We start from the raw sequence: 27,611 nt of genomic DNA on the forward strand, positions 1-27,611 counted from the left end.
AACCTTTTCTCTAGTACCTGTTCCTTTTTTTTGTGTGTGGTACTGGGGTTTGAACTTAGGGCTTTCCACTTGCTAGGCAGGTGCTCTACCACTTGAGCTACTCTGCCAGCCCTCTTTTGTGTTGGATGTTTTTGAGATAGGGTTTCACAAACTACTTGCCTGGGCCTTGCTTTGAACCACTATCCTCCTAATCTCTCCCTCCTGAGTAGCTAGGATTGCAGATGTGAACCACAGGCACCCAGCTAAAAATTTCCAATTTTTAAGTCAAGATTTCTTTCCCTGTCCTCTATCAACATTTTAGACTAGAGAGTTCTCAGTTGTGGTGAGGTTGAATCTTTCCTGTGCATTGAAGAAGATTTAGCAGGACCACTGGCCTCTACTCACCAGATTCTAGCAGCTTTCCGCCATCCTCCAGTCTCGACAGTCAAAAACTATCTACAGATATTACCAAAGGCTCCCCACTTGGTGTGATGTGGTGTGTGTATGTGTGTGCCAGAATTGTCCCTGGTTGAGAAACACTGCTTTAGGAGGAGACAGGTGTGAATATATAAACAATGTGAATATCCCAAGAAAGCTCATTTCTTCATAAAATAAGCTGCAACCACGGAGCTGCAGCCTATGGATGGGGCTTTCAGATAGAGAGGGGCTTGATTCCTGGGATCTCCACTCATGGTCTCTGTACCAGTCTCCAGGTTTCCCTCATTCCTGCAACCTCTCTTCATTCCTGACAAGAATAAGGAGTTGATTTCTAACCCTGTTGCAGGTAGCTTGTCTCTAGGACTCATAAACCTCATCTTTTCCTTCTAATCTTGAGATTCCTGTACTTTAGCCCCAGAGGGGAAACTCAGGTTGCAGGGTCTGTGGAACTAGCACTGACTTGTCTAAGACAAGTAACATTCTACATAGGGTTTGCTGATAATCTCATGATTCTCTGCCTGGGAAGATCCATTTTGGTTATGTTAAAAAAAAAAAAACACAACAACACATACATAAAGCAGGCATGGCAGCTCACACCCTGTAATTCTAGGTCCTTGGGAGGTGGCGATTGGGAGAATTATGGTTCAAGGTCAGCCCAGGTAAAAAGTTAGTGAGACCCCATCCCAACCAATAAAAGCTGGGCATAGTGGTGGGTGCCAGTCATTCCAGTCATGCAGGAAGTTTAAATAGGAGAATTTCAGTCCAGGATGATGGGGGCATAAACCTGACCCTATTCAAAAAAAACACCTAAGGCCAAATGGCTGGGGTGAGCTCAAATGGTAGAGTGCCTGCGTAGCCTAGCACAAGGCCTGAGTTCAAACCCCACACCACCAAAAACAAAAACAAAACACACACACACCCATTCACACACACACACACACACACACACACACACACACATCTGAGTGTTTATATATTTTATGTATATGTATACATATACATGTAATATCTTAAATTTTATCAAAGCTATTCATGTACATTGATAAAAATAAACAAATACAGGAGTTTCTGGTCCAAGTCCTTTCCATTCTCTGAAATCTTCCTTTCTTGGGCACTTTCCATTTTTTAGCTCTTTCTTTTGACATTTGTACATCTAGTGAAGATTTAACATCTGCCCTCTCTTCTGCTTCCTATCATTCCAATTGGTTATGTAATCATTTTAAAGAAATTTACTGTTAGCATCTAATAGTTGTATAGGGGATACCTTTTGGTATTTACATATGTACTTACAATATCTTTTAGTTAGGTTTACCCCTTCCATTATTCTCCCTCCCCCCTTCTTAGTCAATTTCAACAGGTTTCATTATTCTGTTTTCACATATGAAATATATCCACTGTATTTGTCCTCATTCACCCTTTCCTATGCCTTCCCCTCTCCCATGCTACCCACTCCTGGAAAAGACCTATTTTCCCTTCCTGTCTTTCATTTTTTAAAAAGTATATATTGAACTTGTGGAGTGACTCAAGCGGTAGAGTGCCTGTCTATCAAGTGCCAGGCCCTGAGTTCAAGCCCCAGTACTGCAAAAAAAAAAAAAAAATCTAAAGCATCTATTGATAGTCCAAGAGAGTTTTGCCTTGGCATTTCATCTATCTATATATAATTGGTTGTATAATCATTCCTATATCTACACACATATATGTCTGAATATATATATATGTATATGTGTATACATATATAATATATATATATATATATTTTTTTTTTGCAGTACTGGGGCTTAAACTCAAGACCTACACCTTGAGCCACTCCACCAGCCTTTCTTTTTGTGTGTGTTAGTTATTTTCAGGATAGGGTCTCACAAACTATTTGCCCAGGGCTGACTTCGAACCTTGATCCTCCTAATGTCTGCCTCCTGAGTAGCTAGGATTATAGGCATGAGCCACCGGCACCTGGCTTCAGACATGCATATATTGTGCTGTAATCAGATTAACCACCCCCATTGCTTACTCTTTCTTTATTGCCCTGCTCCCCTATTATTCAACAGTTTACAGTGCATTATATTATATTCATATATAGAAGGGATGTTTCAGTATTTTTCACTCTTTAACATTTTCTTTCCTTCTCCTGACTCTCTTAGTCCCTTCAGACAGATCCACTAAAATTTTTTCTCTCTCTCTCTCATAGAAGATTGTATTAGTGAGCCTATATATATATGTATAGAAGATTATGTATGTATTTATATGTACACTTAACTTACAGGTCTAGCTTTCTCATAGGAGGGAAAAATGTAACCTCTGACCTTTTGAGCCTGGCTTACTTCACTTAACATGTTCTCCACTTCCATCCATTTACCTGCAAACAACATAATTTCATTCTTCCTTATAGCTGAGTAAGACTCCATTGTGTATATATACCACAATTTCTTAATCCATTCATCAGTTGTGGGGCATCTGAACTGTTTCCAAAGCTTGGTTATTGTGAATGGTGCTATAATAAACATGGAGTATAAGTGGCTGTATCATATATTGGAGCATATTCCTTTGGGTATATGCCCAGGAATGGTATTGCTGGATCATATGGTAGTTCTATTTTTAGTTTTTTGAGGAACCTCTATACTGCTTTTCATAGTGGTTGCACTAATTTACATTCCCACCAACAGTGTGTAAGAGTTCCTTTTTCCCCAACATCCTCCCTAGCGTTTGCTGTTGTTCGCATTATTGATGATGGCCATTCTGACTGGAGTGAGATGAAATCTCAGTGTGTTTTTATTTGTATTTCCTTTATGGTCAAGGATGTTGAGCATTTCTTCATGTATTTATCGGCCATTTGTATTTCTTCTTTTGAGAATTGTCTGTTCAGCTCATTTACCCATTTGCTCAGTGGGTTGTTGATTCTTTGAGAGGTTAGTTTTTTTTTTTGTGGATTTGAGATCTGAAATATCCTTTTTAAATTAATTTTTATTATCATATTATTGTTGTACTGGGGGTACATTGTGACATTTACAAAAGTTCTTACAACATATCGTAGTTGAATTCACCTCCTCCATCATTCTCCTTTATTCCTCCTCCCCCCACTCCTGGAATAGTTTCAACAAGTCTGATTTTTCCATTTTTATACATGAGTACGTAGTATTTCCACTATATTTACACCCTTTCCTTTTATTCTTCTCTATCCCACTGGTACCAACCCTCCAGATAGGACCTATTTTACTTTCCTGTTGTCCATTTTTGAAAAAAAGACATTTTTGTTTGTTTAAGATAGCTATATAGGGAGATTAGTTTTTTGAGCCCCCCTGTATATTGTGGTTATTAATCCCCTGTGAGATGGATAACTGGCAAAGGTTTTGTCCCATTCTGTGGGCTGTCTCTTCCATCTAATGACTATTTCCTTTGCCGTGCAGAAGTCTTAGTTTCTTTTAATTGCTGAGCTATTGGAGTTCTATTCATAAAGTTATTACATATGCCTCTGTGGTCCAATGTATTCCCTATTTTTTCCTGGAGCAACTTCACCTTTTTAGATCTTATATTAATGTTTTTAACCCACTTCGAGTTGATACTAGTATAAGGTGAGAGACTGGGATCTAATTTCAGTCTTCTTTAGGTAGATATCCAGTTTCCTAGTACCATTTGTTGAAGAGGCTATCTTTTCTCCAACTCATAATTTGGGCTTCTTTGTTAAATGCTATAGATGAGTGGGTTTGTGTCAGCATCTTCTATTCTATTCCATTGGTCTTCATGTCTGTTTTTGTGCTAGTACCATATTTTTTTTTATTACTATGACTCTGTAGTATAGTTTGAAGTCAGGTATTGTGATACCTCCAGCGTTGCTTTTTTGACTCAGGATTGCTTTGGCTATTTGAGATCTTTTGTGCTTCCATATGAACTTTAGGATAGAACTTTTCTATCTCAGTGAAGAAAGTTATTGGAATTTTGATAAGCATTGCATTTGGTAGTATAATCATTTTCACAGTATTCTGCTGATCCATGAGCATGGAATATTTTTCCATCTTCTAATGTCTTCATTGGTTTCTTTCTTTAAGTGATTATTAATTTTCATTGTATCAGTCACCTCCTTCGTTAAATTTATTCCTAGGTGTTTTAATTTTTTTGAAGTTATTGTGAATGGTTTTGTTTTCCTGATTTCTTTCTCAGACTGTTCACTGTTTGGGTATAGAAATGCTACTGATTTTTGTGTATTGATTTTGTATCCTGCTACTTTGCTGAACATGGTTCTGAAATCTAAGAGGTTTTTTGGTTGAGTTTTTAGGTATAAGACCATATCATCTGCAAATAGGGACAATTTGACTTCTTCCTTTCCTATTTGTATCCCTCTTATTGCTTTATTCTGTGTTTTTGCTCTAGATAGGAATTCCAGTACTATGTTGAATGAGTGGGGAGAGTGGCACCCGGTTTTGGCTTGTCATATATATATGATATATATATATATATATATATATATATCATACATGTAAATAATGTACTTTATTTATATTCACCCCCCGTTACCCTCTACTGTCTTTCTTCTGCCTGGTCCCTTACTGTTCCAAAATAGTCCCCCTTCTGCTTTCATGTACTTTTTTCAGCATATAAGAGAAAGCTTGTGATATTTGTCTTTCTGTATCTGTCTTATTTTGTTTAACATTATGACAAAATTTCATAATGGGGCTGATATATATCACATTTTCCTTGATGAGCACCTAGTCAGATTCCTTAACTTGGCTATTGTGAATAGTGCTGGAATAAACTTGGTCATTTTTGATAATGTTTTTAACTTCTAAAAGTTCTTTAAAAAATTCTGTTCATTCTTTACTAGTAGCACTCTATTCTTGTTTCAGGATGTGATATATTCTTTTGTCTCTCTGAGACTATTAAGATAGTTTTTTTTTGTTTTGTTTTGTTTTGCAAGCTTTTTTTCTTTTTCACATAGTTTTCCCTTTATCAAAGTTGTTGTTTCCCATTTGTTTACTTGTTTCTCTCTCTTTTATGTTAGATTCTGTCATCAGAAACTGGAAATCCCTGGTATCTGCTTGTGATTAAGAGTAGAGCACTGGTTGCAAACTCTTAATGTGTGGCTGGGGCTTATTAATTCTGGACCTCACTACAGGTTGATCTAGATAAACCATTTACTGGAGAAGAACCAAAATTAGCCTATTTGGCTTTTTGTCCTTGGGTCTGTCAGATTTACAGAGGACATTTTTTTTCAATTTTTTTTTTACCTGGAAGGAAGAAATCTTAGTCCTAGTTTTCTGAGAGCTGAGGGGGATATAAGGGCTTGCTGTCAGCTATACTGTAAAACTCACACAATATCCAGTCTCCCTAGTTTTGGTAACATACAGTTGCTTTCAATGATGCTAGATAAGCCTGGGTCAAAGGCCTTTTGTTTTTCATTTTCGTTTTGCATTGAACTCTAGGACTTTATTCTGCAACATGGAGAGCTACACCTAAAGACCCTTTATTTTGTCTTCTTCAGAGCTTATTTTTGTTCTTGACAATACTGGAATTTGAACTCAGGGCCTTACACTTACTAGACTGGTGCTCTACCACTTGAGCCATCCTACCAGCCCTTAGACAAAGCTTCCAGACCTCCTTATTTTAGGTCCTTCCTTACCTCCCTCCAGGTTGCTTGACTTTGTGGGCCCTTCACTGAAATAGCTGCTTCTCAGCTTTCCCCATGGCTAGCTCTGGATTTGGCATTCTTGGGTCTGCTAAGTCACTTTTCATTTGTCCATGATTTGCAGCTTTCGAAATTCACTGTGGGGACCTATTTCAACTGGCATTAGTTCTCATTTTCATCTTTTAATGTTTTTTTGGCATGGTAGACTATAAAGTGAATTTGAGTTGGTAAGTCAGTTTATTGATACAGTCTTCAGTTTTCCATAGACTCACATCAGCACAGTGGTGACTTTTGCTTAGCTTCTCACACAAATGGAAGGTGAGGTAGTCAATGTGGTCTGCAGGGTGAATTCAGTAAGGAGGATTTTTGGAGGCAGTCACAATGAACCAGGGGACCTGGGCTGAATAAGTAAAGAAGGGATCATTGAGTCGATTTGTCATAGGATTCCGCACCCCCCCCCCCCCCCCCCCCCCGCCCGCCCACCACCATAGCCTCTACCTTGTCTACTGGTCTAGGGCACTGAGGGACAGTTTTTCCTGCCTTTGCTTCTGAGTGTGAGGTGTGGTCAGCAGCCTCTGCCTGTGAGTTTTTGGGAGAGCATGGCCTGCCCCCATCATAGGCATCAGTGTCCAAAGAGTTTCTTGTTCCTGAGGATTGAGCTGGAAGGTTGTTGGGGCAAAGCAGTATTTCTTAGACTTTTTTCCCATTATTGCCTTTTTAGATGTTTTTATTCCCTAATTGCTCCCACCCTGGGAAATTTTAATACCACAATTAAATTATATATTTGTTTACGTACAGATGGTCACCAACTTAACATCCCCAGCCCAGTTTTTGACTTTGTGATGGCATTTAACCGATAAACTTTGGAAAGCAACTGCACTTTTTATAACAAATTTGGGCCTTCCCTGGATTAGCTGTGTCATATTTTCTCTCATGATAGTGGGTGGCTGCAGAGAGCTGCAATTCCATCAGCCCTGTGATCATGAGGGGAACAACCTTCTGTGGGTTGTGCTAAGCTCTGCTGTTCAGTAGTTTAGGTGCATTTAATTTATTTTTGACTGATGGTGGGTTTTTCAGGACATAGCCCCACCATAAGTCAAGGAACATCTGTGCTATATTTATATATGTGCTTTATACAGAGTAGGACTTCTTTCACTTCCAACCCATTTTTGCCTCTTAAAGGGATGATAATTGTCCTGTTGAGACTGTGTGAGCTAAAGGAAGCAGTACAGCCCACTCCCAGCTCCTACACGACCTGCAGCCTCAGTCTTCAGGCCCATGCAGCCTGGAGCCTTTATTTGTAGGGGGCCAGTCCTCTCAGGCACCCATAAATAGAGCTTCCTGTCCCTCTCCCCTCAGCTTTGTGCAGTCACTGTTCATGCTGGTGTCTGTGGTGCTGTACTTTAGCCAGTGCAAAGAATACGTGGCTTCCATGGTGTTCTCCCTGGCCATGGGCTGGACCAACATGCTCTACTACACCAGAGGCTTCCAGCAGATGGGTATCTATGCTGTCATGATTGAGAAGGTGGGTTCTTTGGAGTTCTGTTTACCCCACAGGTGTACTATGCCCAGTTTCTATTTTTTTTGGGGAGGTGCTGGTTTAGCTCCCAGACTGTTCCCCAACAATCAAGCAATCTGGCCTTGACCCAGGTGTGGGGGATCCCCTGAAACTTGACCTCTGTACATTCCAGGCATTCCTCTCCCAACCAGAATGAAGACCATGGGGGAGGTGTGGATGAGTCCCTCATGATACTTGAGCTAAAAACTACCAACCCCAGCTGTTTCTTTGACTCTGGGCTGATGCTGTCCTGGCCCTTCCCTTGCTTCTCCCAGGGCCTGGGCTTGCCTCTGATAAACCTGCTCTCTTCCACAGATGATCCTGAGAGACCTGTGTCGATTCATGTTTGTCTACCTTGTTTTCTTGTTTGGGTTTTCCACAGGTAACAGACTTGATTAAGGCTAGTGGGAGGGTAGGGTTCCCACTCACCTGACCTCCTGAGGCATCTGCCAGGACTGGGGGAGGAGGAGCCGGATAGGGTGGACAAGTGCATGCCTGTAGGTGGCAGAGTAGATGGACAGAGAACACACCAAATCCAGCCTGAGTACTCGGAAATGTGGTTCATAAAATGTTTTCAGTAATTTTTGAGATAGGGAGTGCTGCTTGCTTGTAGTATAGCTGAATTTTGGCTCAGTTTTTCCCCTAACTTTTCTATTTTGACACTTAAGACTTACAAGAAAGTTTCAAGAAAGGCACCAATAACTTCTTTATATTCCTTACCCACATTCCCCATATTTTACCACATTTTAAAATCACTTTCTCTTCCTATACAAACAGCTCACAGTGAAAAACTATTTGAAAGTAAGTTTCAGACATGATCAGCTTTTACCACTAAATACTTCCTAAAACATTCCTAAATGTTCCTAAAAGAACATTCCTATATAAGCACTGTGCAACTATCAAAATCAGGAAAGTGTTTCCTTTCCTTTTGCTTCCTTTCTCTCCTCCCTCTTTTCCTTCCCTTTCCTTCCCTTTCTTTCCTGGTTCTGGGGGACCTCATGCACACTAGGCAGACGTTCTACCACTGAGCCACACCTCCAGCCCTCAAATGATTTTTTTCAACTCCACCATTCCTTGCTCATTTATTTCCTGTCATTTTATTGTAAGGAAAAGCTCTTGGTTCTATCTATCTATCTATCTACCTATCTACCTATTCTTACACTAAGATGGCCTCATAGATTCTTTTTTTTTTTTCCTTCATTGATTCTCACCATTAGCTGAGTAAATCCTTTCTACTATCATTTATTTTGATGTTCAGATTGAGATTTGATCCTTGGGAGCCTTTCAAAACTGATTGCTGTTTTTTTTTTTTTTTGAATGTGCACATCATGTTTTGAGCACACGGCCTTGCTTTAATTTTCATCTGAGTTTTGCAGTTACATGGTTCCCATGGTGCTCCCACCCCTGTTCGCACCCTGCAGTTTGCTCTGGAACTTTTCCTGGCAGGGATGGTCTGTTGTGAAAGGGGTGGGCTCCGACACTCCAGTCTAAAGTCCCTGCATATCAGTTGGTTGCAGGAAAAGTTTAAGCCAAGGGGATTAGTGGATACCAATACCAGTAAACATGGTGCCCAACTGCTATAGAAACTCTCAGACTCTCCACCACACTTCCAAAGAAGAGACCATTCTTCTCTGAGCTCCTCAACACCCTAGACCTCTAAGGGACATAGCCAAGCAGGGTGTAGCTTACACAGTGGGTGTGAGGCAAAGGGCTGATGGGTAAAGTTAAGCAGGATGTACACTGCACAAAAGTGACTATTCACAGTCTAAACATAAATTAATGTATTTGTTTTTACATTTTTCTAGCACATAATGAAAAAGTTCTTATTATGACAAGGCAATATTTCTGGCAATTTTTTGATAGTTTGGAAGAAAGGGGTGGTTTTGAAAAACAAATCACAGAAAGGTCCTGCATGGCTGTACAGCATTCCTGCTGTAGATCCATTCTGGGGTAGGAGGGTATATGTCAGGGACCCTGGGTTCTTGGCTTTTATTTTGCTGTCCCTCTCCCTCTCATGGCTTGTAGCGGTGGTGACACTGATTGAGGATGGGAAGAATGAATCTCTGCCAGTTGAATCCACGTCACCAAATAGGCGGGGGCCTGGCTGTAGGTCCCCGCCACCGAACAACTACAACAGCCTGTACTTTACATGTCTGGAGCTGTTCAAGTTCACTATCGGCATGGGCGACCTGGAGTTCACTGAGAACTATGACTTCAAAGCTGTCTTCATCATCCTGTTACTGGCGTATGTGATTCTCACATACATCCTCCTGCTGAACATGCTCATCGCCCTCATGGGAGAGACGGTCAACAAGATTGCACAGGAGAGCAAGAATATCTGGAAGCTGCAGGTGGGCAGCTTGTAGGGTGCGCAGCTAGGAAGGTCAGCTGCTCTGACTGCTGCTTTGGCACATGAGGCCATGCCATATTTGGGATGGGGTAGGAAGCCCAATCAGGTCCTGGACTGAGCAGCAGCTTCTCCCTCTGTGAACTCCCTTTCCTGAGGGTTGTCTGCCTTTGCCAGGCTAGCTTAGCTGGTGTTCACAGATACTGTGCTTGTCTGGGGGCTGGATAGTCCTGGGGAGAAGTTGATACTGGGTGTCCACTACAGAGGAACTTGGCCTAGGGTGGGCTCCAGACACCAGCTCACATGGGGCAGGACCTTGAGAGCTGCCCTTCTGGGCCATGTTGTCCATATCTTCCTCCCTGAGATGGTGCGTCCTATTGTGTCTTATTCCCCTGCTCTCATTTAATGATCCCACACTCCTATGAAGGGGATTCTATTACTGTTCCATCTCTGGATAGAGGCAGTGAGGTAGAGAGATGCTAGGTATCTGTTCCAGGCCGCAGAGCTGATGAAGAGGCAGAGCCAGGATTCACCCCAAGTAGTCTCACACTCTGAGAACTTGCTCTACCCACCACACAGGTGTCTTTGTGAGTTCCTCAGGGGAGTGTCTGGGATACTCTACATCACTCACAGTGCTGTGCTGGCCAGGTCCCATAGGTACCAGCAGGCCCAGGGCAGGTCTGGGCAGGTCTGATCAGGCTAAGCTGATCATGGAGTGTAGACCTGCCAGACTTTGGAAAGAGGCCTGGTAATGGAGGTACTAGAGGGCCAGCTTGGAAGCACCAGGAGCAGGGAGAAACTCTGGAGAGGCTGATCCTGGCTGGTGGCCCCTGCCCTTCTGCCCCTTGTTCTTCCACCCTTTGTGTGTCTTCCCTCAGAGAGCCATTACCATCCTGGACACAGAAAAGAGCTTCCTGAAGTGCATGAGGAAGGCCTTTCGCTCGGGCAAGCTGCTGCAGGTGGGGTTCACCCCTGATGGCAAAGATGACTACAGGTGGTGTTTCAGGTAAGGCCCAAGCAAGAATCGAAGCTTCAGAAATGTGGAACTTAGTTGTAGGTAAGGGAGAGCCAGCTACAGGTACAGAGACCTCCCTCAGGACTTTTTGGGGCCACTTGTGAGCACAGAGGACTCTCAAGGACACTTACAGATACAAGCATCGCCCCAGGGCTCAGCTGTGTGTACAGGAGACCCACCTTACATCTCAGCAGTTGGGACGGAAAATTTGAGCTGTCTAGAAGGAACCACATGGTGAGCAGGGTCTGAACCAGGAATCCAGTATCTAAAGTACCTGGCTTCATGGTAAGGTCAGGGAAGGGTTGTGTCCAAAAAGCAGGCCCTCACTGCCTCTTGGCTAGCTACCTTTCCATCCTGTCTGTGGGCCATGGGGATTGGGAAATTGGGCTGGCCAATAGGTCCTTAGCTTCCTGATCCTGTTCCCTCACCTGCAGAGTGGATGAGGTGAACTGGACCACCTGGAACACCAACGTGGGCATCATCAATGAGGACCCGGGAAACTGCGAGGGTGTCAAGCGCACTCTGAGCTTCTCCCTGAGGTCCGGCAGAGGTGAGGTGTGAGAGGTGGTGCTGGACATGGAGGGGCCTCCTTGGCTGGTAGCCTGATATTGGGCAGGTAGGTTCCCCACTCTTTGCAGGCCTTCCTCCCCTTCTCACAGGACCTGGGCTCTGAGACAGGCCCAGATGTCAGCCATCCACACACAGTCACAGGTATTCTTGTGTGTCTTTAAACATGTGCATATGCTGAATGCTCGATGAAGCCCTGTGGGCCAGCTGTGACAGAATCCCTGGCCCTGGCACTGTCCTTGGTACCCCTAAAGAAGCAGCTGAGGTCATGCCCAGCTCCTAGCATGACCAGTTCCTGAAGGCTGCCTATCTCCTCAGTGCTGTCCATCATGCCCCATGTGGACAGTCAGCTGTGTGAAGCTGCAGAGGCACAAACAGGTGCATGTGACACTTCCTTTATGTGACGTATTCAGGCAGGTGGAAGGAGGGAAGGAGAGATGAGAAAAGGGTGCACCCAGAGCAGAAAACAGTTAATGGTAAACAGGAAACATGAAATTAAAGGTCTGATTGGGGATGTTTACTTCAAAATGAAGCAAACATAGTTTACATTAAACAAATTTGAGTCATAATTATAAACATGTACTAATTTAGTTTTTAAATCAAGTTTAGTTTTTTAAAAATCAGTAGTAGAGCATTTGCCTAGCATGTGTGGGAAGCCCTGGGTTCATTCCCCACTACAAAATAAAAATCATGGTAAAATATGTATCACATAAAAATTGCCATTTTAATAATTTTAAAGCATACAATTTAATGGCATTAATTATATTCACGTTGTAGAACCATCTATTTCTAGAAACTTTTTGTCATCCCAAACAGAAATTCTGTACTCATTAAGCAGTAATTCCCATTCCTTCTTTCTCCCACACCCTAGTGACTTCTGTTCTACTTTCTATTCCTATGAATTTGTCCATTTATAACTCATGGCAGAATAGTGCATTATTTGTTCCTTTGTGTGTGGCTGAATAATATTCCATCACATGCACAATACTGCATTTTGCTTGCCCACTCATCTGTTGACTGATATTTGGGTTGGTTTTACTTTATTGGCTATTGTGAATAGTGCTGAGCACTGCTGCACACAACTCTGATCAATTCCCTGTGATGTGGGGTGCATTCCTAGGAGTGAGATTGCTGGATCACATGGTGAGTCTGTTTAACTTTTTGAGGAGCAGCCAACTGATTTCCAAGGCAGCTGCATCATTTCACATTTGCAGTAGCAATGCACGAGGCTCCACATCTTCACCACTTGTTGTTTTCTTTCTTTTTCTTTTGAATATAGTTATCCAAATAGGTTTGAGGTGGCATCACATTGTATTTTTGACTTGCATTTCCCTAATGACCATGACATTTGAGCATCTTGTCACATGCTTATTCGTAGAGATTCTTTGGAGAGATACCTATTCAAGTTCTTTGTGCATTTAAAAAATTTAGTTTTTTTGTTGTTGAATGGTAGAGTTTTTTATATATTCTGGATGCTAGTCCTTTATCAAATATATTATTTGCAGATATTTTCTCCATCCATTCTGTTGGCTCTTTCAATCTCTTGAAAGAGTTTTTTTTTTTTTTTTTTTTTTTTGGTGGTATTGGGGTTTGAATTCAGGACTTCACGTTTGCATTATACCTCTTGAGCTGTGTCTCCAGTCCTTTTTTGCATTAGTTGTCTTTTGGATAGGATCTTACTTTTTTGCCTGGATCTGGCCTCAGACTGCAATCCTCCTACCTATGCCTTCTGCATAGTTGGGATTACTGACATTCACCACCATGCCCAGCTTGTTGCTTGAGATGGGAGGGGTCTCATTAACTTTTCCCTGGCTGACCATGAACCAAGATCATTCTGATCTCCACCTCCCAAGCAGCTGAGATCACATGTGTGAGCAACTGCGCCTGGTGGAGAGATTTCTTTGATGAGCAAAGTTTTAAATTTTTATGAAGTTCAATTTTTGTAATTTTTTTGCGGCCTTTACTTTTGGTATCATATCCAAGAACTCATTGCCAAACAAAGTGTTGTGAAGATTTTCTTTTCTTTTCTTTTTTTTTTTTCAGTACTGGTGCTTGAATTGAGTACTACTGAGTGGGCCTGCACTTCGAGTCACCCCACCAGCTGTCTTTTATGATGGGTTTTTTTCAAGGTAGTGTCTCTTGAACTATTTGCCTGGGCTGGGTTCAAACTGTGATCCTCCTGATCTCTGCCTCCTGAGTAGCTAGGATTACAGGTGTGAGCCACAAGTGCCTGGCTGGACTATTTCTAAGATTATCAACAATGGTTTTGAAGTTTTGGCTTGGTTTTTGATATTTATGCAGAGAGGTGGGTACATGGAGCTACATACTTTGCTGTTTGTATGATACCATTCTTTTTTCTTTTGCATTACTGGGGATTGAACTCAGGGCCTCAAGCTTGCTAGGTAAGCCCTCTACCACTTGAACCACTCCACCAGCCCTAGCTTTTCTGATATTATGATACTGTATCTTTCATATTCTATATGGTATTATAGAAAAATTCATCTTAAACACTTCATAAACTTAAAAAATCAGCTTTATTGAAATGTAATATACATATAAGTGCAATAAATTATTTAATTTTATTTATTTTAAAATAAACTCCTAGGCTCAAGCAATTTTCCTGCCTCAGCCTCTTGAGTAGCTGGGACTGTAGGTGTGCCACCCCACTCAGCACAAAAGGCACACATTTAAATGTATAGTCTCATAAGTTTTGTTTTTGTGGTACTGGGGGTTGACCTCAGGGCTTTGTGCTTGCTAGGCAGGTGCTCTACTACTTGAGCCATGCCCCAGCCCACTTTTATAAGTTTTGACATGTGTACATTACACACTCAGGCAACTACCACCATACTGAAGATACAGAACTTTTTTTTTTTCTTTTTCGTGGTGTTAGGGTTTGAACTCAGGGTCTTGCACTTGCCATGAAGGTGCTCTGTCACCTGAGCCATGCCTCAGTCCTTTTTTTTGCTTTTGTTATTTTTCAAATGTGATCTCACTTTTGCTCCTGGGCCAGCCTGAATTGCAGTCTTCCTATTTATGATCTGACATAGCTGGGATGATAGGTGTGTGGCACAACACCCAGCTTTTTTATTGATTGAGATGGAGGTCTTGCCAACTTTTTGCCCAGGCTGGCCTTGAGCCGTGATCCTCCTGAGTAGCTAGAATTACAGGTGTGAGCCACTGTGGCCAGCCTAAGATACAGAACATTTCTATCATGCAGAAAGCACCCTTATGCCCCTTCAATTTAAAATTCAACAACTATCTTACGGGTAGTCAGTTTTACCCCTTCCCATCTTATGTAGCTGTTTATCTAATTTCTATCATTATAGAATTGTTTTATATCAGCTTTTGTTCACCTTAAAATGTCTATTTCATTCTCATGCTTGTTTCACTGGCAACAGAACTCTGGGTTAAGAATTTTTTTTTTCTTTCTAAATCTCAACACTGTTTCCTCATTGTCTTTTGGCCTTACTTGTTTCCAAGAAGTCATTATTTGTACCATGTTCTCCTGAATGCAGTATGTCTTTTTTCCCTTTGGTTACTTTTAAAATATTTTCTTTATCTGTGATTTTCAGCAGTTTGACCAAGGTATAATTAGATTTGATAATTAGATTTTTTATTCCTGCTTGAAGTTTGTTGATTATTGGATCTGTACATCAGTGTGTGTTAGGAGAATGAAGTATGTCATCTTTATGGGACTCCAATTGCATGTATGTTAGACTACTTGACATTGTTCCATAGGTCTCTGAGGCTTTGTTCACTTTTTCTCAAGCCTTTTCTCATTATTCCCTAGATTTGATGATGTTTCTTGATCTGTCTTCACATTCACTGACTCTTTTCTTAGCCATTCCAAATTGCTGCTAATCTCATTTGGTGAGGTTTGCACTTCAGGTATTGGGATGTTTGGTTTTGTAATTTCTGTTTTGTTTTTTGTTATAGTTTAATTTTTTTGCTAAGATTCCCTGGATATGCCACAATTAAGACCATGTTTTCCTTTAGTTATTTGGATATATTTACAATAGCTGCTTAAAATTTTCTGTCTGATAAATCTGAGCCAGTCCACTTTCGGGTCCATTTCTTTTAACTGCTATTTTTTCCTGACTATGGGCCATACTTCTTTTCTTTTCTTTTTTGTATATCTAGTGTTTTTTAAGTTGTAAACTGGGCACTGCAGATAATATATCATGGAAACTCATTGTAGATAATATATTGTGGATACCTTCCTTTAAAGACTATTGAATTTTTGTTCAGTTAGTGGTTCTGTGACTAAGGAATCACCTTGAATTTGTGCAGGCTTAGTTTTGAACTTTGTTATAGCAGATCTGTGGAAACCCCAAGGTATTTTCCCAACCAATCAAACTTGTGGAACTCAACCTTTAAACTCTGTCTCTACTGGGGGTCTTGTCAGGGCTTGGTTTTAGTTTTTTTTGGGGTGGGTCTTGAGTAGACCTTAGTACTAGGGAGTGTTTCTTACTCCTAATTGGGGTCTTTCCGGTATCTTACAGTATTTAAAGGATGCTAAGGAGATCTCTCCACACTGGATGGGGTCCCCCAATATCACTCGACCCTCCCCCTTTAATGTCTCTGCCCCACTCTCCACCCCATAGCAGCTGCTGTGTAGCAAGCCTCATGCAGTCTCACCATGAGCAAGCACAAACAACTTTCAAGCAAGGACTAGTGGGATACCAGTCTGCCCTAAAGTCTTTTGGGCCTCCACCCCCGTAACTCCTTCTCCCTCTTCCCCTATGCTTTGCCCCATAGATTCTAGAAGCTTCAGGTGCCCCAAACTCTGATTTCTTCTTCCTTATCTCAGGGTAAAGTCCAAACTCTACTTGGTTTGCTGCTCTCTGCACTCTAGTTGGGAAAATTGTGCGAACTAGAAAGTCAGGGCAAGCATAGGACTCACTTTGTGAACTTTACTTCTTTCAGGGCTTGCAGTTGTCATCATCTGTTGCCCTGTGCCTAAATGTATTTGCTGCATGTGTTTACCTAGTTTAATGGTTGCCAGCCACAGGATGGCTAGCTTGGTATTAAATAATCCATTATTTTTGGAAGTAGAGATCAACTTCATCAAAGAACTTTTGGAAAACTAACTTTTGGAAAACTAACTTTTGGAAAACTGCTCAAAGCCTTCATCAGTTTTCCCTCAGGCCCCTGAAATCTTGTTACTTTCCCAAGAGTCTAATCAGAAGGACTCCCTGTGTCATGTCATAACACTTTCTGATTAAATCTTCTTCAATTGTTAGGTGATATAACTTTGTCTGAGAGCTATTTAAAGATGGCTTTGTATGTGATTTGAGCAGTTTTCTGATATCACTCTTACTAATTTCATGAATTTCCACATATTTTACAAGATTCACTGTTTTACTTTGTCATTGATTTATATTATGTTTGTGTGACATTGTTGACTGTTTACAATTTTGCACGTTCACTGTGATATTAATAATGACATTAGCTTCGTGTCAGGGATACACACATATGTGTTAACCGGAGCAGGCATTGGGGATGGTGAGAGGTTTCCTGATTTTGTACTTATCATTTATTAGGGAATATTTCTCAAGGACTCTGTTTCCCTACCCAACTTCAAAACAGTATAAATCCCAGAAATGAATAGCCAGATCATTGAGATAACAAGGTCCTTTCCCCACCAAACAGTGCAAGTAATAGGAAGAGATGAGGGCATATAGGAAGGACAGGCCAGGGAAGAAAAGTTATAAGTAGGGGAGCTAGGGGAGCATGAGGAGAGGTCTTGGCATCAGAACAATAATGAGTTCCCAAGGTGGCAATAGGAACCTCTTATTTCATTTGAGGGCCCTGGAACTGGGGCTAGGCCAAACAGTCCCTGAGACTGGGTGCCCACCACCCATTCAGCCAGAAAATGGTATCCCAGTGGGTACTTGGTCTGTCTCCCCATGGTCCTTCCTGTTTCTATGCACAGGGTTCTGCAAGGGATTCTTCTTCAGCAGTTGGTGCTTGGTGTTAGCTTGGGATTGGGGGACAGGCCAGTACCCACTGGGACACAGTCAGCCTGCAGACCTGGAGAATTCAGTTGGAATAGTCACCATGGGACCAGCTTCTGGCATTCCTGATACCTTTGAGATGTGGCCAGTGTTGGACACCAGCAGAGGGGCCTGGATCACCACCTGAGGCCAGGAGAAATGACTTTAGGCTGTTTTTTCAGAGAGATCAGACCAGAGGCCTTGACTGACCAGAAAAATGAAAGGAGTGTACCCACAGCTTGCCCTGTTGGCTGTCATTCCTCTGAGGTAGCCAGAGGGTAGAAGTGGCTGGAGGGACGGTGACAACTGGATTCAGGAGCTCCCTGGAATTTCAGGCCACACTTGAAGTTCTCATTTGAGGCCCAATGTCACTATGCTTCCCTTGGTATTGTTCCCAATCTATTCTTCTCTAGGGAGTCTGGGAGACAGGGTTTACCCCAAATCCTAATTCCTTGGCTGATATTCATCATCTAGAGCTGAGTTAGTGTGGATCCACTCATGGGTCAGGCCACAGTGTCACACTGGAAACCTCCTCTCCCTCTCATTTGGGCAGAGAGGAAACAGAGGCTGGCAGAGGTGAGTGATGAAGAGAATATAAAGTGCAACCTAAAGGGATGAGGCTCCTTGAGCAGCTGAGGGAAGAGGAACCTTACTGATCCAGGGGCGGCAGGAAGCACCTGCAGGTCTGAACCCCCTTCTCTCTGGAGATTTGTGAGATCAGTAAATAAACCTTGTTTTGCTGTATCCAAGGTAGTAACGATGTTTTGCCTTTCAGTTTCAGGGAGAAACTGGAAGAATTTTGCTTTGGTTCCCCTTTTGAGGGATGCAAGCACTCGAGATAGGCACTCCGTCCAGCCTGAGGAGGTTCATCTGAAGTACTTCTCAGGATCCCTTAAGCCAGAAGATGCTGAGGTCTTCAAGGATTCTGTGGCTCCAGGGAAGAAGTGAGGGACCCCATGCAGGGTACCCTAGATGCTGGGCCCATGGGTGCCCCACTGCCATTGGGGGACTGTTGAGGGAACACCAGCACCCTGTCCCCAGCCTGTTCCTCTCCATGCCTGCCTGGATGTGTTCCTACGACTGCACTGGACACATTTCAGGAAGTGTGGTGGGGTGGAATACATATGCATCCAGCCATCACTGTCTCCAGGTGAATCTTCAAACAGGAAAAGACCTGGCTTTCAACATCTTACTGTCTTCATTTTACAGTGTGAATATAAATCTCTGCTTGGACACCTGTTAGGTCTTTTTTTCTTTGACTCTTACATTACTGGGAGTAAAAGTAAATAAATCCCAGGAAAATACTTTTGAGACCAAAACACTTCTTTTGATGTCAAAGGCTGAACCTCTTCTTCTCCATGTTGTGGTTAATAATCACTGCCTGGAGTGTTGATCACACAGACAGTATGGGATGCTGGTCCCATTCCCAGCTCTGGCAGGATCAGGTTGTCACAAGTGACTCTTTTCCTTTGGTGTGAAATAGCAGAGTCCCCAAAATATTAGCTCTATTGCTATTTGGATAAAAGTCTAGAACTATCTCCAAGGGACACGGTGAGAAGTTTTCAGTGATCTTCCATTTGTAATTCCCCTGCAGTGCTAAATGCTTCCACCCCCATCCATCTTGTCATCCATAAGATAAATAAAAGTATATATATATATATACACATATATGTATGCATATGTGAACTTTGTGCCAGACATTGGGCTGGCATAGCTAGTTGGCTCTGTGCTGTGTGTGTGTGCACATGTATGCTTGTGTGAGTATGTGTGCACACATGTTCAGTATTGCGTATGGCTAGGAGTCTGTGTTCACTCTTTAGTTGTTACCCATGGGTGAGGGCACTCCCTTGCAAACACCCCTACCATAGTCAGCAAACTGTTCCATGGGTCAGATCAGGCCTGCCACCTGTTTTTGTAAATAAACTTTCATTGGAACGCAGCCTCACGTGTTCATTTACTGTTGTCTATGGCTATTTTCATGCTACAATGCAGAGTTGAAAGTTGTAATGGAGACTGAATAGTTCACAAAGCTGAAAATATTCATATCTGGTCTTTTACAGAAAAGTTTGATGACCCTTCCTTTATGAAATGAGCTTAACACATAATCAGAAGAAATATCTGTCTAAGACATGAATGGATGGTGTTAATGTCTGTGGTGAGTGGAATGAGTTGCCTAGTCATGAAATTGTTGGATATTGGTTTATGGAAGGATGGGTGACTTTAAGCTTTGGCCCTACCAGGAAAAGTGAATGTGTAAGAACTACTGAGACTCCCTGCCCCATGTTCTCTAGTATCATGCCTGTCTGTACAGCCCATATAATAGGTGAGTGTGGAGGAAGAATGTGTGTTTATGAAAGTGCTTGTTGTGCATTATCCTTTAAAGAACAGATCCTTTAAAGAAAGAAAAGAAGAAACTTTCATTAACTTCGTTTTATAGATGAGAAAATTGAGGCTCCAAGATTCGCCAAAGTACATAGTCAGCACAGAGCATGGCCTAAGTCTGACCCCAAGAGGGCCAGCTCCAAAGCCATGCCTTCACTGCCTTGTCAGATGGCGTTGGGGCATGCTGGCCCATTCCCAGGTCAGAAGGGAGAAAGGAGGACTTTCCACTGCCTGGCTGCCTGTCATGGGCCTGGGACTCCTTGCTTTACCTGTTGGCCTTTCTCAGAAAATGTGTGAATGTCCAATATCTTGAAAATTTTGCAAGTTGGCCAGCTTTTGAACTTACTTAGACCTGGAGGAAATTCTGTGGGTCTCCCTTTGATCAAAACCTTTTATGTAAACTTGATTTTGTTAAAGGACATACCTACACCTGGCCCATTCTTTCTTTCTTTTCTTTTTAACTTAATAAGCTATTTTCCAAGCAGTTTTAGGTCCACAGCAAAATTGAACAGAAGTTCAGATTCTCCACATATTCCCTGTTGCAATGAACCTACTTTGACACATCATTACCACCCAGAGTCCACTGGGGTCACTCTTGATGGTGTACATTGTATGAGTTTTGACATGTGTATCAACTATCATAGTATCATGCAGAATAGTTTTACTGCCCTAAAAATCTTTTGTGCTCCACTAATCCACACTTTCCTCTCCCTATCCCTCAGCCTGTGGCAACCACTAATCTTTTTGCTGTCTCTGTTATGGTAGGTGGTCTCAGAAGACCCTGGTTGAGAAGATCTCGGGCCCTTGCATCTTGTGAACAAAGAATTGGACAGAGACACAGATTGCAAAGCAGAAGGAAAGCTTTACTGAAAGAGAAAGGGAAGTATAGGTAAAAGCATGCACTGTGAGGGTGTGGTGGCTCTGGCCAGGAGCCCTGACCTTTGTTCAATGGGTAATTTATAAATCGCAGGGCAAGTGGCGGGAAAAATCTGCAAGGTTTTTGTAGGAGGGGGCAGAGTAATTGACAGGTGTTGTTGACAGGGTTTTGTTATATATAACACGGAGTGTTCGTGCTTGCACTCATGCTGATTTCCAGGTTTTTAATTGTATGTATAAGATGTGACCAATGTTTTTAAGGTCATAAGTAGAGGCTTCACCTGAGAGGTCAGATTGAGGACAGATTTGCCTTTACTGAGCATGAGTCATTTTCTGGTCTGAACCAACTAAGAGACTCCCTTGACTTTTGGGGGAATTTACAACTGCAGGCCTGACCATAAAATGACCATAAGAGGGGATATCCAAGGACGGTACTGGGCTGGGATGTTGAGTCTCATAGTATTTTTTTTTCCCCTTTCCTTCTCTATTACTGGCCTGCCTCAACTGCATACTTTTGCCCTTTTCAGAACATCATGTAGTTGGACTTATACAGTATGTAGCCTTTTCAGTTTGGCTTCTTTCATTTAGTACTATGCACTTAAGTTTCCTTCATGTTTTTTCACGTCTTAATAACCCAAGTCTTTCTAGCATTGAGAAAAATTCCATTATTTGAATGTATCATAGTTTATTTATGCAAGACATCTTTGCATAAATAAAGATAAATAATAAATATAAATAATAATAAAGCATCTTTGCTGCTTCCAAGTTTTGGTACTTATGAGTAAAGCTGCCATAAACTTTACTCATAAAGTTTATGGCAGGTTTTTGTGTGGACATGTTTTCAACTCTTCTGAATAAATACCAAGGTACATACTTGCTGGATCATATAGTAAGAGTATATTTAGTTTTGTAAGACACCACCAAATTGTCTTACAAATTGATCCCTTTTGCATTTCCACTAGCAATGAATGGGAATTCTTTTTTAATTGTTTATTAATTTATTCATATGTGCAAACACTGTTTGGACCATCTCTACCCCCTCATTCCTTACCCACTCCCTCTGCCTCCCACCTTCATGCACCAGGCAGAACCTGTTCTGCCCTCTTCTCCAATTTTGTTGAAGAGAAAACATAAAAGATGATAAGAAAGACATAGCATTTCTGCTAGCATGAGATAAAGATAGCTATACAGAGAGGTTCCTAGCATTGCTTCCATGCACATGTGTATTACAACCCGAACTGATTCATCTCTATCTGATCTCTTCACTACTTCCCGGTCACCTACCATAGTGGCCTCTGTCAGTTTAAGATTACTTTATTAGCTCCTCTACAGTGGGCACATCAAACACTTTCAAGTTTTCGGTTTCCTACCTTTCCCTATTCCTCCTGTACGCATTCTCCCCTTAGTGTGTGACCCATGTCCAATAATATTACTGCATTTGTTTTAGATCTAAAGTCCGCATATGAGGGAGAACATAAAATTTTTGGCCTTCTGAGGCTGGCTAACTTCGCTTAAGATGATGTTCTCCAGTTCTATCCATTTACTTGCAATGACAAGATTTCATTCTTCTTTGTGGCTGAGTAAAATTCCACTGTGTATAAATACCACATTTTCTTAATCCATTTGTTGGCAGTGGAACATCTTGGCTGTTTCCATAACTTGGCTATCGTGAATAATGCTGCAATAAACATGGGTGTGCAGGTGCCTCTGGAGTAGCCTGAGTCGCATTCCTTTGGGTATATCCCTAGGAGTGGTATTGCTGGAATTGTATGGCAGATCTATGTTTAGTTTTTTAAGAAGCCTCCATATTGTTTTCCAAAGTGATTGTACTAGCTTACATTCCCATCAGAAGTGTATGAGGGTTCCTTTTCCCTGCATCCTTGCCAACATTTGTTGGTGGTGGTGTTTTTGATGATAGTTATTCTAACAGGAGTGAGGTGGAATCTTAGTGTGGTTTTGATTTGCATTTCCTTTATGTCTAGGGATGGTGAGCATTTTTTCATGTTTTTTTTTGGCGATTTTGATTTCTTCCTTTGAAAAAGTTCTTTTTAGTTCAGTTGTGCACTTCTTTATTGGTTCATTGATTTTGGGAAAGTTTAGTTTTTTGAGCTCCGGGTATACTCTGGTTATCAGTCTTTTGTCTGATGTATAGCCAGCAAGTATTTTCTCCCCCTCTGTGGGTGGCCTTTTTAATTTAGAGACCATTTCTTTTGTTGTGCAGAAGCTTTTTAACTTCATGTAATCCCATTTGTCCATCCTTTCTCTTAGTTGCTGGGCTGCTGGAGTTCTACTGAGGAAGTCCTTGCCTATACCTATTGCTTCCAGAGTAGTCCCTGCTCTTTCCTGTACTAATTTCAGAGTTTTGGGTCTGATGTTAAGGTCTTTAATGCATTTTGAGTCAATACTAGTACAGGGTGACAGGCATGAGTCTAATTTCAGTTTTCTCCAGGCAGATAACCACTTTTTTCCAGGAACATTTGTTGAAGAGGCTGTCTTTTCTGCATCGTGTGTTTTTGGCACCTTTGTCAAAAATAAGGTGGGCATAGCTGTGTGGATTCATATCTGGGTCCTCTGTTCTGATCTACTGGCCTTCTCATCTGTTTTTGTGCCAGTGCCATGCTGTTTTTATTGCTATGTCTCTGTAATATAGTTTGAAGTTGGGTATTGTGATACCTCCAGCATTGCTCTTTTTGCTGAGTATTGCCTTGGCTATTTGTGGTCTCTTGTGTTTCCAAATGAACTTTAGGGTAGATTTTTCAATGTCTGTGGTGAATGTCATTGGGATTTTGATGGGATTTGTGTTGAACATGTAGATTGCTTTAGGTAGTATAGCCATTTTTACTATGTTGATTCTACCAATTCATGAGCACAGGAGTTCTTTCCGCCTTCTGTAGTCTTCCTCAATCTCTTTCTTCAGAGGTTTGTATCAGGAACGAGACAAGGGTGCCCACTCTTCCCACTCTTATTCAACATAGTCCTGGAATTCCTAGCCAGAGCAATAAGGCAAGAAGAAGGAATAAAAGGAATACAAATAGGTAAAGAAACTGTCAAAGTATCCCTATTTGCAGATAACATGATCCTATACCTCAAAGACCCAAAAAACTCTACCCCAAAACTCCTAGACACCATAAACAGCTTCAGCAATGTGGCAGGATACACAATCAACTTACAAAAATCATTAGCTTTTCTATACATCAACAATGAACAAATTGAGAAAGAACATATTCCATTTACAGTAGTCTAAAAAAAAAAATCAAATACCTAGGAGTAAACTTAACAAAGGATGTGAATGGCCTCTACAAGAAGAATGAGAATTCTTGTTCTACATCCTCACCAGCATTTTGGATTTTGGCCATTCTAATATGTGAAGTAGTCTCCTTTTTTCCTCTGTCTAATATTTTCCTTTAAATTTTTCATAGCATTGACTAATGTACTGTATGCATTTACATTTTAGTGTGTTATATTTTTGTTTAGGTCATGTTCCTTTTCACTTTTCAGTACTTTTACTTTTTAAAAAAGACTATATAAAAAAGATTTTATTAGTATATATTAATTTTATGAAAGGGTTTCATTGTGATGTTTCCATACATGAATACAATGTACTTTTAAAATCTAATCCTCTCATAAAGAGAAATGATAAAAAAGAGAATGAAAACAAAATCTTCATTTTACAAGATATTATTGTAGATTTATATTAGATTGTACATTTTTATGGTGCAAACATGACTTTTTTATATTTTTACTAGCATATATTAGCTGTACAGGAAGTTTCATTGTGACATTTCCATATTGTAATGTACCTTGGTTACGTTTATCCTCACCATCATTCTCCCTCATTCTCTTCCCAACTACTTAAAATTATTTCAACAGGTTTCAATGTTCGTTCTTCATACACGTGTATAAAGTACATTGACCATATTCACACTCCCTTACCCTCTCCATTCCCTGCCCCTCCCATTTACAGCCTCTTCCTCCCAGGTCCTGTTTTATATTATTGTCTGTCATTATTTAAGTGTATGTTCATTGTTCAAAGGGGTTGAGATGTTTTGATATACATATACATTGTGGAATGGCTGAGTCAAGCTCACTTTAGGCTACATCACCTAACTGCTTATCACTTTTTTTCTGGTGAGAACATTTAAATTTACTCTCTTAATAATTTTCAAGTCTGTAGCTGTCTCTTTATCTCTGTTTCCAAGACCTTCCCTCCATAACTGGGAAGCATCCAGTCTATACCCAGAATCCCCAGTGGGACAGCTGCTCAGCTCTCCTAGCCTAGGAACAGTTGTGTCCTGCCACAATGCAGCTGGACCCTGACCATGTCAGGGTCGGCCCCTGCTCCTTCCTCATTGCACCAAGCAGCGTGTTTCTTAGAACGTGTGAAGGTATTGGCCCCTTCCAGCCTGCTTGCACCCCACAGAAACTCCTGTCTCCCTCCTGTCTCTGGGAAGGGGGAACCTGTGGATTCGTTGCTTGGTCCTGGTGTCTGAGTCTTGAGAGGTTTGGGGAGGGCACGGTCTGCCACATTCCTGGGTTTGTCCTCTGTGGGCATTTTACAGCAGGTGGGAGGGCAGCCTCTGCACATAGACACTGTGGGGCAGGGCTTCTGCTGTGACTTTGGATGTGGGATGGGGACACACATGGGTATCCTGCCAGATGTCTAGAAACTGCCTGATGTTCATGCCTCTGGGAGGCAGAGCTGGGGTTGGAATATCTGGACGCTGCCCTTTCTTTCTCCCTGCCTGCATCCCACCTCAGGCCTGGGCCCTATCTCCTTTGGTGTTCTCTTCCACATACAGAGTCAGGCCCCTTCCTGGGGCTATGGCCTCTTTAGTTTCTATGTGCCCTATCCACTGTCACAGAGAATCTGAGTCCCTGAGGAAAGGGGTGCATGGCCTGCCCCATGACTGCTACACAAACCAGAATCCTGGTCATGGAGGACAGTTATTAATTCCTTCAGGCTCCTGGGTGTTGGAGTCTTGGGAATGAGCCCTAAAGGACACTTACTGGCGGTCAAGGGGAGGCAGGCAATGTTGGGTTCCACAAGGGCTGGAGGATTGGTAGAAAGAGGTGGGACTTGTTAATCCACAGTCCTGCAACTGTACTTGGTGGACACCAGACACAGGACAGGGATCCTAGCCTTTGGTTTGAGGTGTGGGCTCAGCCTGGCTGGGTTAGTTTTTCCCCTGTCTATAGAGGTGATGGTATCCCTGCCAAGCCATAGGCCATGTACCTTGTGAGGCTGTGCCAACACAGCCTGGGTGACTAAGGGGTCTGGGTTGACCCAGAAGCCTGGAGCTGCAGTCCCATGTCCCATCACTCTGCTGAGTTTACACATTGCCCCAGGGTTGTCATCACAGCTTGAACAGGCCAGGGTCTGGTTTCCACCCCTCTGCTGGTGTAGCTTTCTTCTTGTAGATACCACCCTCTTTCTAAGTCCAGCCCAAATGCTTTCTGTGCTTTGAACCCATCCTCACTTCCCCGGTGCCTTCCCCTCCTTGGTGCCTGGTGGGTTATAGTTACTGCCTGAGCTAGTCTCCCTGGTGGCCCACAACTACCTTCTCTGGTTCTGAATCCCTCACTGGCCCCTCAGTTCCCTGCCAGGCCTCCCACTGAGCTCTTGGAGTAAGTAGGAGTGAATGTGGATCAGCCCATGGAGCTGCGGGTTTCCATGTGTTTGGAGTGGAAGTGGGTTTCCATGATGTGCCTTGCTCTCTCTGCTGAGTTCCTGGCTCCTATTGCCACTTACAGCTGAGGCGTTGGGGAGCTTTCTTTATTTCTTGCTGGGCACAGTGTATGTCTTTGGGTGGGAGACAAGGGACCTTTTTCCTGCCTGGCCCCTGAGGAAAAGCACAAACACAAGGGAAGTTTCAACACTGAGCCTGGAACAGCCACATCTGCAGGTTTCTAAGACAGTTCAAAGCAAGGCAAGAGGGCAAAGGCTGAGTCATGGCAGAGCAAGCAGCAGGAGAGTGGAGCTGGGCTTTGATGGTGGCTTTTCAGGCACAGTGATGAGATTACCAATCATGAATAGGAACTTCAGGACCCTCTTGGCTTAACTGCAAAAGTGGCCCCCTACTTAACCACAATTGAAAGCCTGCTCTGTCTTGCCCGGCCACAGATCCTGCTCTTTCATGGCCCAGAAGTCTTCCTCTGCCTCTTGCCTCATCCTTAGGCCTGGCAGGTTGACCAAGGATCCAGGGGCTTGCCTTCTGGGAGCAGCCAGGAAAATCTTGCTGCATCAGCCGTCCAGCAGATACTTCTGCTCTATCCCTATCGTGTCTTGCCCTCAATTTGCCTTTGAATCAAGTGTGACCTGGAATCAAACCTTGCAGTGGCTGGCCAATGAGGAGGGCACAAAGTCTTCTTGCTGCAGGGCCAGGGAAGTTGCTGGGAGAATAAATTAACATGACAAAACAACAATAGCTAATAGATGTCTCACTTTATTAAACTCTTTCTGTCCTTTAGGTCTTGTTGGCTGTCTCATTTAAGTCCCACAGTAACCTTGCAAGGTGGATTATTTTACAGGCTAGGAAACTAAGGCCGGGGAGAAATGACTTGCTCAAGGTCAGGTAGCCAGGAAGGGATAAGGCTGTCGGACATTAACATCCACGATGATGAATAATTGCTATTAGAAGCACTGAACTTCCTCTGGTGACTGTTTCTGAGGGACATGATCCTAGGCACTGGCTTTGAAGGGTAGATGCTAAGTCTCAGTGTTGGCCACCCTGGGTCAACCAGGGTTGTAGCTTTCCCTCCCAGGGGTCAGGGCAGAGCAATTGACTATTAAGCCCTCTTACCTCCATAATCTTTGACATCATGGTGTCCTTGGGAAGTAA

The 27,611-nt window shown here is 42.3% G+C and overlaps 1 protein-coding gene across 3 annotated transcripts in view; it reads left to right on the forward strand.

The window, feature by feature from the left end:
* Positions 1 to 21,420, forward strand: part of Trpv1 (transient receptor potential cation channel subfamily V member 1) — a 50,299-nt gene extending 28,879 nt beyond the window's left edge. For 2 of the 3 annotated variants that reach the window (XM_074047175.1, XM_074047176.1), the window contains exons 11-16: positions 7,391 to 7,556; positions 7,905 to 7,971; positions 9,615 to 9,940; positions 10,815 to 10,942; positions 11,386 to 11,501; positions 18,290 to 19,543. In XM_074047175.1, the coding sequence (XP_073903276.1) occupies positions 7,391 to 7,556; positions 7,905 to 7,971; positions 9,615 to 9,940; positions 10,815 to 10,942; positions 11,386 to 11,501; positions 18,290 to 18,462 (976 nt within the window). In that variant the 3' untranslated portion in view covers positions 18,463 to 19,543. Of the gene's footprint in view, positions 1 to 7,390; positions 7,557 to 7,904; positions 7,972 to 9,614; positions 9,941 to 10,814; positions 10,943 to 11,385; positions 11,502 to 18,289; positions 19,544 to 19,574; positions 19,670 to 20,661 lie in introns of those variants that run through there. The other variant, XR_012438784.1, reaches the window with a different exon arrangement.
* Positions 21,421 to 27,611: the final 6,191 nt, after the last annotated feature.

Source organism: Castor canadensis, chromosome 11 (assembly GCF_047511655.1).
Source record: "Castor canadensis chromosome 11, mCasCan1.hap1v2, whole genome shotgun sequence".
NCBI classification, from domain to species: Eukaryota; Metazoa; Chordata; class Mammalia; order Rodentia; family Castoridae; genus Castor; species Castor canadensis.